This window comes from Doryrhamphus excisus, chromosome 8 (assembly GCF_030265055.1).
Source record: "Doryrhamphus excisus isolate RoL2022-K1 chromosome 8, RoL_Dexc_1.0, whole genome shotgun sequence".
In the NCBI taxonomy this organism is placed as follows: domain Eukaryota; kingdom Metazoa; phylum Chordata; class Actinopteri; order Syngnathiformes; family Syngnathidae; genus Doryrhamphus; species Doryrhamphus excisus.
The window spans coordinates 13,750,001-13,765,840 of NC_080473.1; the positions used below are offsets into that span (position 1 = coordinate 13,750,001).

Here is a 15,840-nt window from a genome sequence, read left to right on the forward strand (position 1 = left end):
GACAGTTGAGCACCACAGCAACCACTCCTCAAGCCTGTAAGGTCACCTTCTCACTGGGTTTAACGCAACGTGTGTTTATGTGGCCTTGGTTACCTCACTGGGTTTGACACTACGGACAGATACATGAATACAAGTTGCTTTTTATTGTTATTATTTTGTTTTAATTATTGTAATATTTAGTTACCATTTATTTGTATATGATTTACATACAATAGAAGCTCCAATACTTTGTTGTAAAATAAAAGTGATCATCTTCTGCATTTGCATTTGACTCGCTGCTCTCCACTTTAAACCTGTTTAAGACCTGCTAAACATAGCTTTTCAAATGATTAGTGCCCTCTAGACATTAAATAACATCCCTATAGTCCCCTTTTCACTCGTATTATCCAAAATAGTAAGATATACTAAGAGTAGATAAGCTATCTAAGACATAAATAAGACTGGTATTCATGCTTGTTGCTTTAAATATGTTCCGCCGGCACAGAGAGAAAGTGACGTAGAGGATTGAGAGTTTTAGCTTGGTGTGGGTAACAGCAGCTCACGTTAGGGATTACTGTTGGGAGGTGGCGACCAAATCTCATGTGTGTGTGTGTGTGTGTGTGTGTGTGTGTGTGTGTTTGTGTGTGTGTGTCTCACCCAACATTACAACCCCTAGTGACCAATGTAGAAGACTACATGTCATCCCAGCGGCTTTGCACATGTCTTCTGAATGCCTTATATTTGTATTTTAGTTCATTTAATGCTTAGCAATGCTTAATTTAGGCAAAACAATACTTACAGTTTGCTTCAATATACATATTGTTGACTAATAATAGGCCGTATTCAGGAAGAAGAAGAAGAACTGCAAAACAAATTTTTGAAAATATAGAGTGCAGCCAAGAGTGAGGACTGTATATAACATCCACATATCTACATATTTAAGATCATAAAAAGTAGTTATTGAAGTACTTTCATTCATTCATTCATTTTCTACCGCTTTGGGGGGGGTGCTAGAGCCTATCCCAGTTGTCTTCGGGCGTAAGGTGGGGTACACCCTGGACTGGTGGCCAGCCAATCACAGGGCACATATAGACAAACACACTCACACTCAAACTCACACCCACATTCATACAAGACAATTTGGAGTCGCCAATTAACCTAGCATGTTTTTGGAATGTGGGAGGAAACCGGAGTACCCAGAGAAAATCCACGCATGCACGGGGAAAGATGCCCGGACAGAGATGCCCGAGGGTGGGATTGAACCCTGGTCTCCTAGCTGTGAGGTCTGCACGCTAACCCCTAGACCACCGTGCCGCCCTATTGAAGTACTTAAAATATAAAATATAAATATATATATATTACATTTTATTTATAAAAAAATATTTTATTATATTTTTATTATATTAAATCTCTTTTTATTATATTAAATCTCTTTTTATTATATTTTTAAATTTATATTATATTATATTATATTATATTATATTATATTATATTATATTATATTATATTATATTATATTATATTATATTATATTATATTATATTATATTATATTATATTATATTATATTATATTATATTATATTATATTATATTATATTAGATTAGATTAGATTAGATTAGATTAGATTAGATTAGATTAGATTAGATTAGATTAGATTAGATTAGATTAGATTAGATTAGATTAGATTTTATTTTATTTTATTAGACTAGACTAGATCATCCACATATCTACATATTTAAGATCATAAAAAGTAGTTATTGAAGTACTTAAATTATAATATATATATATATATATATATATATATATATATATATATAATATTTTATTTCTAAAAAAATTATTTTATTATATTTTTATTATATTAAATCTCTTTTTATTATATGTTTTTAATTCATATTATATTATATTATATTATATTATATTATATTATATTATATTATATTAGATTAGATTAGATTAGATTAGATTAGATTAGATTAGATTAGATTAGATTAGATTAGATTAGATGTTATTTTATTTTATTTTATTTTATTTAATTTTATTTTATTTTATTTTATTTTATTTTATTTTATTTTATTTTATTTTATTTTATTTTATTTTATTTTATTTTATTTTATTTTATTTTATTTTATTTTATTTTATTTTATTTTATTTTATTTTATTAGACTAGACTAGACTAGACTTTATTTTATTTTATTAGACTAGACTAGACTAGACTTTATTTTATTATATTTTATTTTATTTTATTAGATTAGATTAGATTAGATTAGATTAGATTAGATTAGATTAGATTAGATTAGATTAGATTAGATTAGATTAGATTAGATTAGATTAGATTAGATTAGACTAGACTAGACTAGACTTTATTTTATTTTATTTTATTTTATTAGATTTAAAAAAAACAATGTAGCACTAAACTACAGTATAAGTGTGCAATACCTACAAATATATATTGTATATTATTACTATACAAGCATAGTGGTTTGTGTTTGAACTGCTCTTTAACTCGCTAAACTTTCAGTATGCTTTTGTCTACAACAAGACAAAATTAAATTCTCCAAATATATGATCTAGTTTTTCATAGATCAGAATGACATTGAAATATTACATAAACAGTTATAGACATACAGTACAGGCAAGTCAATCATGACAATAAAGAACCAGGAAGTAGCATTCAAGGTGGCACTACAGTTTGTGTCAAATCCTTAAGAAATAAATACTGCACTAAAAGTTGTAATTAGTTGGCATATTGTTGCATAACACAAGAATATGGAATTATTTGGTATTTTTCATCACAAACTGTCTCCTTGAAAATGAGATGCTTATCATTTTCAGTATAGCGCCAAAGGAGTGTATTATTTTTGTTTGGTGTCTGGCGGCATCTAGTGGTGAAAATTGAATTGCATGATTGCGAATGACCACAATTGGACTACCGTAAAAAGCCATGCAGTAGCTTGTTTATACGTTAACACCAAATAAAGAGGAATGACGTCATGGAAACTATGACTGTGTTAACACAAAGAGGCCAAAGTACACAACACATGTTTCCCAGCAGGTTTTCACGCTGTAACCAACAAGAGTCATACTTTGTTATGATAGGGACGCTCCAATCAGGGTTGGCCGATTCCAATACATCCATTCATGAGATCGGTCAATACAGATACCGATCACGGATTAATGGCAATTTTTTTTATTTAATTATGATGATTGCTATTGGTCAGGTTGGGCAATTCCTTTTGATGTTTTCTTTTCTATGATGAAAATTCAAATTTTATTCATATTGTGGATTATTCATTCATTCATTTTCTACCGCTTTACGGCCAGCCAATCACAGGGCACATATAGTCAAACAACCATTCACACTCACATTCATACCTATGGACAATTTGGAGTCGCTAATTAACCTAGCATGTTTTTGGAATGTGGGAGGAAACCGGAGTACCCGGAGAAAACCCACGCATGCACGGGGAGAACATGCAAACTCCACACAGAGATGGCCGAGAGTGGAATTGAACCCTGGTCTCCTAGCTGTGAGGTTTGCATGCTAACCACTCGACCACTGTGCCGCCCATTCCAAAAGCATGCTAGGTTAATTAGCGACTCCAAATTGTCCATAGGTATGAATGTGAGTGTGAATGGTTGTTTGTCTATATGTGGCCTGTGATTGGCTGGCCACCAGTTGTGAGGTCTGCATGCTAACCACTCGATCACAGTGCAGCCCTATTGTGAATTAGTGGTTGATAATTTGTAAAAACCTGTTGGAAACTTGTATTCTGTATTTGGTGTGACAATTTTTGTGGTGTTATACATTAGCATGTGCAAATTCCGCAATTTCTTTGATTTCGAATTGTCAAAGAACCCTTTTAAAAATTCCTGGATCCAGACGGTGATCCGAAACACGCCCAAAAAATTTGATCTGTTCTACCATACCAAAATTCCAACAATTCCTGAAAATGTCATCCAAATTCATTCAGAACTTTTCAAGTAATTTGGAACACAAACAGATAAACAACAGAGGTAATAACAACAACAAGAGAGTTAGTACAAGTGGGACATTTTTGGGACAAAATCAAGCTCCAAACTAACACGTTTGCTTGTTTGTTAAAAAAAAAAAAAAAAAAAAAAATCACAGTGGTAAAAAGTCACATTTGGATCCCGAAAAACCAGAAGCTAAGAGGATAACACTAGCTAGCTAGCTAGCTAGCTAGTGCAAAGTACAGCCAGTGACCGCTCGGCAAAGCGTGTAAACAAAGTTGCAAGACTACTCGAGCGGAGTTAAGTTTGATCGGGGAGTGATCAAACACGCTGGCATCGATTAGCATAGCCTACGTGACGTAGCGGATACAGTACGTAGTTTTTGCCACCGCACGGAAAAGGCGTGTTATGCTAGTTATGAGTACAGCATAAAATCAAAACAACTGATTAATTTATGTCATTTGAGGCACTTATTGTTTTTCACAAGTCGGATCCAGGACATTTAAGGCCAAATCAGTTCAAGTATTCAAGTTTTGTCTACATATACTGTAAAATGGGGACACTTACAAAACAACACACATGTTTGATTTCCATCCCGTCACATGATCCTTCATCTCAGGCCTGTTGAGTTCATCGAATAGGCCGCTGTCAATAATCTCCTTCTGCCACGTGATGGACACGGCGCCGGTGCTGAACTCCTTGAACAGTTTCTCATCCTTGGCATCAAATTCAATGTCCAGGATTTCCGACGTGTCCTTGAAGTTGTCAGCGTCTTTGGTGTAGACCACGTCGTGTTTTGGCACCCAGGGGGGCTCCAGCAGACCCGCTTCCAGACGCTGGAAGTTAATGCTATGGAAAAAAGGGTGCTCTCGTGGGTCATCGCCTCTGGGATGGAAAGGAAAGAGTTATGAGGGTGTGATGCGACTATGAAACATGTTGCAGAGCCAAAGTGCATAGAAATGAAGAAAAAAGGAGGACAATAACAAAAAATGAAATGAAATTTTATAAAAAATAAAATAAAATTTTATAAAAATAAAATAAAATATTATAAAAATAAAATAAAATGTTATAAAAATAAAAAATTATAAAAATAAAATAAAATATTATAAAAAGAAAATAAAATGTTATAAAACTTAAATAAAATATTATAAAAATAAAATAAAATTGTATTTAAAAAAAATTATAAAAATAACATTTTATAAAAATAAAATAAGATTTTATAAAAATAAAAAAAATTATAAAAATAACATAGAATTTTATAAAAAATAAAATATTATAAAAATAAAATAAAATTTTACAAAAATTTTAAAAATTATAAAAATAAAATAAAATTTTATAAAAATAAAATAAAATATTATAAAAATAAAATAAAATATTATAAAAATATAAAAAATTATACAAATAAAATAAAATTTCATAAAAATAAAATAACATTTTATAGAAATAAAAAAATTACAAAAATGAAATAAAAAAATTATAAAAATGAAATAAAATATTATTGAAATAAAATATTATTAAAATAAACAATGTTTTTATAAAAATTATAAAAATAAAATTACATTTTATAAAAATAAAATAAAATATTATAAAAATAAAATTTAATTTTATAAAAAAATTATAAAAATAAAATTAAATTTTATAAAAATAAAATTAAATAAAAAATCTCAGAATATCAAACAAGTTATAAACAATCCAGGCAAGAGGATCGCTCACCGGCACCCAAGACGTTGTTCCAACTTCTTCTTAAGGAAGCCACGAATGAGGTTTGTCGTTGGGGAGTCAAATTTCTTCGCATCAAACTTGCACTCATCTTCCAAAGTCCGGCGGGTCACTTCACTCTTCTGCACCTTTTCGCGGAAGTCTCGAAACGGCAGGCGAGCGGCCACCATCTCGTAGATGCTGCAGCCCAGCGCCCACCAGTCCACGGATGTGTTGTAGTACTGCTGCCTCAGAATCTCAGGAGCCATGTAGCCGGTCGTCCCAGCCTGAATGCAGGGATGCGAGTTTCAGGAAGAGAAATATTCACTCGGATGAAAGTTATTTGCGTCGGGGGTCAGGCAAAATGATGACACATTTGTAGGTTAAATAAAAGGCAAATAAAGTAAAAATACTCATGTTTTTATTTTCCAAAAGTACATATAATAATATAGGCTGCACGTTGGTCAAGTGGTTAGCGCGCAGACCTCACAGTGAGGAGACCCAAGTTCAATTCCACCCTCTGTGTGGAGTTTGCATGTTCTCCCCGTGCATGCGTGGGTTTTCTCCGGGTACTCCGGTTTCCTCCCACATTCCAAAAACATGCTAGGTTAATTGGCGACTCCAAATTGTCCATAGGTATGAATGTGAGTGTGAATGGTTGTTTGTCTATATGTGCCCTGTGACTGGCTGGCCACCAGTCCAGGGTGTACCCCACCTCTCGCCCGAAGACAACTGGGATAGGCTCCAGCACCCCCGCGACCCTCGTGAGGAAAAGCGGTAGAAAATTAATGAATGAATTAATTAATTTCATATGGTACTGCATGGTGGATGAGTGGGTAGCACACATGCCTCACAGCTAAGAGACCCAAGTTCGATTCCACCCTCGGCCATCTCTGTTTGGAGTTTGCATGTTCTTTCCGTGCATGCGTGGGTTTTCTTCCGGGTACTCCGGTTTCCTCCCACATTCCAAAAACATGCTAGGTTAATTATAGCGACTCCAAATTGTCCATAGGTATGAATGTGAATGTGAATGGTTGTTTGTCTATATGTGCCCTGTGATTGGCTGGCCACCAGTCCAGTCCACGACCCTTGTGAGGAAAAAGCGGTAAAAATGTATGAATGAATGAATATTTTGATGGCAGCCATGTTTTTTCTGAACCAATCATGCTCAAATTTGACAAAAATGAGTCCGTAACAAACGCCGTAAAGTTTTGTAGAGTACAAAACTGTACTGAGGTGTGTGAGAAATTTCAAGTCAATATGACTGTGGGGTTGAATAACCAGGTGTAAAAACCAAGAAACGCCAATCAAACAAGGACCAGGTCACTAAACTCACCGTTTGGCATATGGTTTTCCCCTTTGGCAGCTCGACCGCCAATCCGAGGTCAGAGAGTCGACATTGGCCGTGAGCGTCGAGTAGCACGTTTTCCGGCTTCAAGTCCCGATACACAATACTCATAGAGTGCAGGTGGAGGATTCCCACGGTCATCTGAGCTGCGTAGTAAACCACACGGTCAATACGGATACCCCGATCTCCGAGCTCGTAGATGTGGAACCTGAGGTCTCCTCCGTTCATCAGGTCCATGACCAGGCACAAGTGGGTGTCGTTGTCATAGGCGTAGGCCAGGTTCACAATGAAAAGACTGTTAACCTTCTCCAGGATCCTCTTCTCCTGCAGGGCCAACCTCTCGCCACCTTTCTTCTTCAAACATCGCTTATCCAGCTTTTTGCAGGCGTACATATGTCCGGATGTTTTCACCTGCACGGCACACACCTGCAACGTAGGGTTTAGATCAGGGGTCTCAAACTCAATTTACCTGGGGGCCACTGGAGCTAGGGTCTGGGCAAGGCTGGGCCGCATCAGGTTTTCAAAAAAAAAAAAAAACGCATTTATTAAAAACAGAAAAATATACAAACTTTTTCAGTGCTTTGGTTCCGATTTTCCACCATTCCAACATTCCACTGTTCTTAAATATCTTAATTTTTATTTTTCTGCACAAAATAAGATGAAAAATAAAGAAAATCAATAAATCAGTAATAAATACATAAATATAATAATAATAATAAAATGGCCAATAATAAAAACTTAAGAAACCACATATAGTTGGTGGGTAGACAAAATTTTTTTTCAGATTAAAATGAACAAAGCATTATTAGAGCCCTGTAGACATGACAAAACACGACTATAGTCACATTTATACTCTTTTTATTTACAACATATTGCGCAACTGCAACTGTCTTGAGACACATGCTAACTCGCAAACTAGAGAGCTAGCGACCTAAACGGTAGCCTTCAAGTTATTTCCTTTCAACTTAAATAGCCAAAAACTTACCACTTCCACACGGATAGGGAGGATAACTATTAACAGTTATTTAACCTTTAACATGAACATTAATCAAACGTAATAATTTTTTCTGGGTACATGATACCATACAGCAGGGGTGCTCACACTTTTTCAGCATGCAAGCTACTTTTAAAATGACCGAGTCAAAATGATCTACCCACTACAAAAATGCAAAACATCTATTTATTTTCAAATGTATTGAGGATTATTTGTACGTACAATGTATGTTGATGTACCTTACATAATCAAATGAGCCAATATTGCAAAACACACATAATTAACAATTAACATTTTTTGTAATTACCTCCACATTACTCCACATTTCCCTTCTTTGGTACTGCGATGGTAGAATGGCATATGAGGCAAACGCACTTCGAAAAAGACATTGTGAAAAAAAAGTCCACCTCCCATTCCGTATGGAAGTGATATGTTTTTGCCTTTTTACTTGGTCCAGCTCCTTCACTCATTTTAGTGAACATAAACTTTAGCGAGGGCTTAAAATCTGACGCAATTTGCCGACTAGCTTAGCACTTTGCATCGCTGTTTACACATGAGCGGTGACCTAAAGGTCAAAATTCAGTTGTCATCTGACTGGTTGTCCTGTATGTCAATCAAGTAACGGCGATGGATGATAGGCTGACATCGTAAGTTCTGCTGCACTTAGAGACGTTGTTTGATTTGATTGGTCGCCCGAAGGGCAACATTCAGTTGTCATCTGAATGGCTGCCCTGTATATCAATCAAGTGACGGCATTGATGCTGGGATGATATTTTTGTAATGTCACGCCGCGATCGACCAGCGATCGACCAGTACCACCTCCGCGATCGACCGGTAGATCGCGATCGACTTAATGAGCACCCCTGCCATACAGCATCCATATCAAACTTGCGCGGGCCGCACTAACATTAAACTTTCATATCAAGGCGGGGGCCTCAAACTAGTGTCCTGCGGGCCACATTTGGCCCACGGGCTGCGTGTTTGAGACTCCTGCCATTTGAGCAAATAAACCAAATGCAATTGGAATATTTGGGTCCATGTATACTATTGACATAATATTTGCAAATGATGATTAATAAATGTTAATTATAAAAAGTGATATTGGATAATTCCTCAAGGTACACTAGTGTGGTTGAAAATCACTGTTTTAAGTAATGACTTCATGAAGATACTTGTGACACCTACCTCACCAAAACCTCCTTTACCCAAAGTCCGGAACTGGTAAAAGTATTTGTCAGTAATCTTCTGTCTCTCAAACTCCTTCCACTGCAGAAACCTGTAAAAAAACGGGCTCCTCAGGTACTCGCAGAAAGGTTTCCCTCTCAGGAAGTCTCTGAGGGCTTCTCTCATCTTGCCCACCATGGCATCGTCCAAGAACTTGGCTGGTGAGAGCTTGCATGAATCTGTACCCTCGACCGTGACGAAAGAGAGAAAAGTCTTGGACTCAGGCTGACAGAACTTTGCGAGAAGGTTCTGCTCGGCTTTTGCTCTTGTGTCGTCTTCAAGAAAACTCAATCTTCCCAGCTCTTCCAGGAAATCAAATGCAGCAGAGTACTGGGGGTCGGAGGTGAGAAACTGCCGGAATAACTTCCTGCCGATGGGCTGCTGCTCACAAAGCGAATCGTACTGCATTCCTACGACCTGCCGCAGAGCCGAGCAGCTTCTCGGCTGAGGGAGGCTCAAAGAGAGTCGCTCCTTTCGCAATGCATTGTGGTCAATCTTCCGAGCGCTGAGGTAGGTCGTGTTGGCCACTAACTCCTCCACCAGCGACTCACTCATGGCGGCGGCCCGACCGCCTCCATTAAAACACGGGGCGCTGCTTTACTCGTCTACATTTTCCAGGCACACGACAGTACCCCCCCAACCCCAAGCATCCTTCACCTGCTGCCACTCTTCCCAGCAAGTGCCACTATGCTCGGGGATTTGTTGGCTCTCAGGGAAAGCAACTTATGTGGTCTGAACTTAAGAGGCTTTAGTTGTGTCTATTTTTAGAAGATGCAAAGTGCTTGTGTGCAACAAGTGGGCGGGGCTCAACGAGTTAGCATTTTTTTAAAATCAGGAAATAGTAACATAGGCGGTACGGTGGATGAGTGGTTAGGGCGCAGACCTCACAGCTAAGGAGACCAAGGTTCAATTCCACCATCTCTGTGTGTTGATTTGAAGGTTAAATAAAAGGCAAATAAAGTAAAGAAATTCATGTTTTTATTTTCGAAAAAAGTACATATAATAATATAGGCTGCACGTCGGTCGAGTGGTTAGCGCGCAGACCTCACAGCGAGGAGACCCGAGTTCAATTCCACCCTCGGCCATCTCTGTGTGGAGTTTGCATGTTCTCCCCGTGCATGCGTGGGTTTTCTCCGGGTACTCCGGTTTCCTCCCACATTCCAAAAACATGCTAGGTTAATTGGCGACTCCAAATTGTCCATAGGTATGAATGTGAGTGTGAATGGTTGTTTGTCTATATGTGCCCTGTGATTGGCTGGCAACCAGTCCAGGGTGTACCCCACCTCTCGCCTGAAGACAGCTGGGATAGGCTCCAGCTCCACCCCCCGCGACCCTCGTGAGGATAAGCGGTAGAAAACGAACGAATGAATGAATGGTTGACGAGTGGTTAGCAAGCAGACCTCACAGCTAGGAGACCCGAGTTCAATCCCACCCCCGGCCATCTTTATGTGGAGTTTGCATGTTCTCCCCGTGCATGAGTGGGTTTTCTCCGGGTACTCCGGTTTCCTCCCACATTCCAAAAACATGCTAGGTTAATTAGCGACTCCAAATTGTCCATAGGTGTGAGTGTGAATGGTTGTTTGTCTATATGTGCCCTGTGATTGGCTGGCCACCAGTCCAGGGTGTACCCCGCCTCTCGCCTGAAGACAGCTGGGATAGGCTCCAGCACCCCTGCGACCCTCGTGAGGAAAAGCGGTAGAAAATGAATGAATGAAATAGTAACATATGCAAATAAGTAATCTAAGCAATATTCACAAAAAAACATTTGATTTTACAGCAACTTTTATTTCTAAAAAAAAAAATCACATATTTGAAACTTGGCAAACACCCCCCACAAACAAAACAATACAGCTAACACGTGACCAAACTGCAAGTTTCATCTTTCTCTTGATGACTCTTGGTCTTTGCACATCCATCAGTGAGCCCACAAGTCCAAATGTGTGACATCCACCGGGTTCGATGCCAGCCTCGGACACTACAAGTACTGGAACATGCAATCAAACGGCCGAGTTGGAAGGCAACCGGCTCTGCACGGTGGGGGGCGTCGCAATAGTCACGGCCAGATCTGTGTCCACCTTTGGGGCGCATACGGGTGAAAGTCTGTGAATCACGTCCCTTCCGGGGCAAGGGATTATTTCCCGATCCTCTGAACCACCCAGTCCTGCTGGCATAGGGGGCAGCGGTTGTTCTGCTTCACCCAAAGTGACATGCAGCAGTTATGGAAGGAGTGGTTACACTCGCCCCACACCACTGAAAAACACACCAGAGAAGAACAATAAGATAATCACAGCATATCTTTATTGTTGTGGTGGCGTTCAAAGACTTATGGAAAAAATATATAAATTCATTGATGACCCCCCCGCCACCCCCCCTTTTTTTAAGCTTCCTTACCAGGGATGGTATGGAACATACAATAAATGTGCAGGAGAACATGTTGTAATGTTTGATTTGGTCATATTTTATTGAGACAATAAATATAATAATATGAATAAATATTATAAATAAATATTAATAAATAAAAACTAAATGTGGGCTGCACGGCGGTTGAGTGGTTAGCGCGCAGACCTCACAGCTAGGAGACCAGGGTTCAATTCCACCCTGAAATTGTAATGAATGAATGAATGAACATATAACAATATAGGCTGCACGGCGGTCGAGCGCGCAGACCTCACAGCTCGGAGACCCGAGTTCGAGTCCACCCTCGGCTATCTCTGTGTGGAATTTGCATGTTCTCCCCGTGCATGCGTGGGTTTTCTCCGGGTACTCCGGTTTCCTCCCACATTCCAAAAACATGCTAGGTTAATTAGCGACTCCAAATTGTCCATAGGTATGAATGTGAGTGTGAATGGTTGTTTGTCTATATGTGCCCTGTGATTGGCTGGCCACCAGTCCAGGGTGTACCCCACCTCTCGCCCAAAAGACAGCTGGGATAGGCTCCAGCACCCCCTTGACCCTCGTGAGGAAAAAGCGGTAGAAAATGAATGAATGTTTTTGGAATGTGGGAGGAAACCGGAGTACCCGGAGAAAACCCACGCATGCACAGATATTTTTCATATTTTTTAAGACTATTTTATTGAGACAAAATAAAGATAAAAACTAAATGTGGCTTTTTTTTTTTTTTTTAACAAAAGGTGTTTATTTGTGAAATGCATTCAGTGGCACCACAGTAAAAAAAAGTGTTCATAACACGACATTAGTTTGAGGAAAAGGAGTATAATATTGGTATATCTTTAAGAAAGCCGATATTGAGCAACTGTATTTATATATTTGTATTTATATACTCTTGTTATCTTTTAAATGACTGGTGTACAGGTCATTGCCTATCTACATTAGCTACTGAGCGGCTAGTCACAAGTTCTTATAGTATTTTACAGATGACAGTCGCTTACCAACGCAGTCCTCTTGTTTATTTTCCGCTTGACACCGGAGACAAGCATCTGAAAATAACAAAATAGGTTATATTTACCGTAAATAGCCCCGGTATTCATGTAAAGGGCTAACACAGCCCGGGTTCAGATTGCTAGCTTATGGCTAGCAGTCACACTCACCCATCACTTGCACCCGGCAAATAGCACAAGTATCACACTCGACATCCCAGCTCCACATTGCTACAGCGTTCCACTTTTTCAGTGAAAACATCTTGTCCCCGCCGGACTTGGAGCCAGAGGAGGTATTGTGAGAGAGAACTATCCCCAGCTCGTCGCCGTCGTCCATGTCTGTTGATCCGATGCCCCCACAGCGTTAGTTAGCCGAGTTAGCTTGGCGAACCAAAATGGACGAAGGCGGCGAACGTCCTGTCATCGTAGCCACCGCCAGAGGGCGCTATAATCTACGGTTAGTAGATTTAGTTACTTCAATTACCAGGACAGTCAACAAATTAATAAATAAAAAAAAAAACATATTAACAAATGGGTATCACAGCCGAAAACACATTTTGCAGCCTTTTAAAATGTTCCTATTGTCTCAGAACATTACATTTATACATTTATGTATGTAGCCACTAGAGGGCGCTATTACTGCCCAGGAGTCAAGTCACCACTTGTTGGGCAATACGGCAATTCGATACCAAGTAGCTCCTGGAACTATATTGCCAATACCGATTTTGATACTGATACTCTTTACTTTTCATTTTCAAGATTCTTTAATTATTGTGTCATTGTGCCTTTACTTTGTTAATTGTGATTTTAATAAAACACAGGACATATATACTACAGTACAAACATATGGAAAATATGACCCTCTATTAATGGGTAGTCCACATGCTTGTGTTTATTGCATAATGGTATAAAATAACAATGTTCTTTTTACCACCAGCACTTTTTCAACACTTCATGAATATATTACTATTATTTTTACTATGCTCCCAGAATGTTCTGGTGGTCCATAAAAAAAAATACACAAGCAAGATCAGCTTTGGCAAAATGTTTATTGTACATTTTTGACACAGAAATACCAAGGGGGTATAATGCGAAAGTGGCTCAACAAACCCGGGCTTTGTGCTTAAAGATGCAGCTCAATGAAAAACCAATCCCAATCAAAAAGGTAAACGATACTTCAATGGCGGTTATCAACTTTGTCATGTCCGGTTCTTGGCTTTGTGCTCAATGGGCTTTCGGATAAAATCTCATATTATTCTGCTTCTAAGCGAACCCAGCCAGTGTATTTTAAGTAACTGAGTAATTATTATGGAGTGTAATTATTGCTAAAAGTTAACTCTGACATATTAATGTATTCATTCAAAAAAATGCAGCAAAAACTGTAATTTTCAATTTTTGAGATGTTTATATTGTCATATTTTACTTCTCTAAATTATAAAATGTCATACTTTGTTCCGATTTTTTTTCCCTCTGAGACAATTTTGTCCTTTTCCTTAGAATAAAGAAGTGATTTGTTGCCGTTGATTGATGCCTCAGAGTGCTTATTCCTCCAGCAAATATTGTGATTGTGTGAACAGAAGACTAACAGGGTGAGTACTCATGCAAGGACTTCTGTGACATATACGTCTGCTAACATTGGCCGTGTTAAAACCCCGCTAACCCACTAAACGTACTTCGCAGTATACCCCCTAAAGTAGAGACCACAACAGACTATGGGACTTTCTTAAAACTATCGAAGCAAGGATGTGCAATAATGCAATTTTGAAATGTCATTTACACAATTCCCTTTTGTTCCGTCTTGCAAAGGAATGCATGAAAACAAAAAAAAAAGTGGCAACCTTGGAGAAGAGTAAACAATGCGACGTACCAGCAGAGCAACATGTGACATCAATATTTTTAAAAAAGCCAACATACAAATAATTTTTTTCTTTTTATTATTATTATTTTTTTAAGAAAATTGGGTTAAATATACAAGAAGTGCGTTAGAAATAGCTGACAGACCACAGACAAAAAAAAAGGTTCAAAATACTGGCTAAAAAAATGGTTAAGCCAGGATGGTCACACTTGTTTTAATTACAAATTCAAGTTTGTTCTTTTCAATTAAAAGCAATGACAGGACGTAAAAAGACTATTACTGGCGTATGGACGTGTGGAATGCTGGAACGCTGGTACTTCGGACATTTCTGTATGAATAAAAATGCCGTATAAATAGAAAATATAATCACAAGCTGAGCCTCATTTGCACGGGTGCGTTAAGAAAACCAAAAAAAAGTGCTTTTAAATATCAGGATTTCCCTTTATGGACGTTTGTCTGTTCTGGCAGTGATGCTGCAGCAGCGATGTGAACAAAGAAATGTGTCCGTTACTGAGATTGTCTGCATTTCCATTATTAAGGGTTTGGATTGCCTTCATAATTGCTCTCGTACCAATATGAGCCACAAACAGGATCCCACGACCCCTCTGCTTGCCTCAAGACATGAAAATGCTATCAAAAAACATATGCGCTAAACAAATATATAGATATTAAATTTGTTTTTTCCAGTTGTTTAAAATAGTTGTATTCAAAATACATTAATTTTGCTTTTTTTTCAAGTCAAAAGCTATGAAATTGTCTTTGGTCAAAAAAAAAAACATATCATAAAATCAACAGGAAGTGAAAACACAAAACGAGGATCATGTAACTGATCGAAATGGGGAAAGCTGATACCAAGTATCGAGTAATCAGTTTCTCGTTGAGAGAAATATTAAAGTGCTTCTGCATGATTTATTCCCTCAGCGTTTCATGTGAAAGAACATCCAAAAGAAAGGCAGATCGGCTTCTTCTTCTAACTCCTTAAATACAAACATCTGTTCAAAAAGGGGGAAGATGCTAAAACAATCAATAGTGTTCAGGACGATCCCGCTTAAAGATCCTCCCCTTAAACCTAAAACTGGGTGAATAAAATAAAAATAGCAGCCTACTCACGCAGATGAACATGGACATGAACGACAAGGAAGGAGGCTCTTTATAAAAGGACCTAAAGTCAGAGGAGATGGCGACGTAATCCGTGAAGATGGTGACAAAACCAAATAAAAAGACGTCGCCCATAAAATTGTTAGGATCCCAAAGTTTCAGGAAACATGGCGGGGTGGGGGGGCTTTCGTTCTCTCTCTCTCTTTCCGGAACTCCCTGAGGACATCCATCTGGATCACTGGTGTGTTACCATCGGTTAGAGGTTTTTTCCCACTATTGGGTTGTCTCTA

At 38.1% G+C, this 15,840-nt stretch overlaps 3 protein-coding genes across 4 annotated transcripts in view; all 3 read right to left on the bottom strand.

Annotated features, from left to right (window-relative positions):
• Positions 1–2,491: 2,491 nt before the first annotated feature.
• grk7b (G protein-coupled receptor kinase 7b) lies at positions 2,492–10,850 on the bottom strand. The gene is made up of 4 exons (XM_058080661.1): positions 9,182–10,850; positions 6,991–7,428; positions 5,670–5,941; positions 2,492–4,841 (listed from the first exon to the last, which is right to left on the bottom strand). Exons 1-4 carry the CDS (start codon positions 9,773–9,775, stop codon positions 4,520–4,522), a joined length of 1,626 nt encoding a protein of 541 aa, XP_057936644.1. The 5' UTR covers positions 9,776–10,850; the 3' UTR covers positions 2,492–4,519.
• A 185-nt stretch (positions 10,851–11,035) lies between these two features.
• Positions 11,036–13,023, bottom strand: rnf7 (ring finger protein 7). Its single transcript, XM_058080662.1, has 3 exons — positions 12,769–13,023; positions 12,610–12,657; positions 11,036–11,470 (listed from the first exon to the last, which is right to left on the bottom strand). Exons 1-3 carry the CDS (start codon positions 12,932–12,934, stop codon positions 11,352–11,354), a joined length of 333 nt encoding a protein of 110 aa, XP_057936645.1. The 5' UTR covers positions 12,935–13,023; the 3' UTR covers positions 11,036–11,351.
• Positions 13,024–15,341: 2,318 nt separating this feature from the next.
• Positions 15,342–15,840, bottom strand: part of rasa2 (RAS p21 protein activator 2) — a 30,267-nt gene continuing 29,768 nt past the window's right edge. For both annotated transcript variants that reach the window (XM_058080961.1, XM_058080962.1), the window contains exon 24: positions 15,342–15,837. In XM_058080961.1, the coding sequence (XP_057936944.1) occupies positions 15,807–15,837 (31 nt within the window). In that variant the 3' untranslated portion in view covers positions 15,342–15,806. The remainder of the gene's footprint in view (positions 15,838–15,840) is intronic.

What these genes read in the sequence shown, in the direction of transcription:
- grk7b (XM_058080661.1), bottom strand. Translation starts at nt 9,775, where the DNA reads ATGAGTGAGTCGCTGGTGGAGGAGTTAGTGGCCAACACGACCTACCTC. An exon ending in GTAAAGGAGGTTTTGGTGAG is followed by an intron (nt 7,429 to 9,181) that starts GTAGGTGTCACA and finishes CCTACGTTGCAG; the next exon opens with GTGTGTGCCGTGCAGGTGAA. An exon ending in GGAAAACCATATGCCAAACG is followed by an intron (nt 5,942 to 6,990) that starts GTGAGTTTAGTG and finishes CCCTGCATTCAG; the next exon opens with GCTGGGACGACCGGCTACAT.
- rnf7 (XM_058080662.1), bottom strand. Translation starts at nt 12,934, where the DNA reads ATGGACGACGGCGACGAGCTGGGGATAGTTCTCTCTCACAATACCTCC. An exon ending in TTGCCGGGTGCAAGTGATGG is followed by an intron (nt 12,658 to 12,768) that starts GTGAGTGTGACT and finishes TGTTATTTTCAG; the next exon opens with ATGCTTGTCTCCGGTGTCAA. An exon ending in TAAACAAGAGGACTGCGTTG is followed by an intron (nt 11,471 to 12,609) that starts GTAAGCGACTGT and finishes TGTGTTTTTCAG; the next exon opens with TGGTGTGGGGCGAGTGTAAC.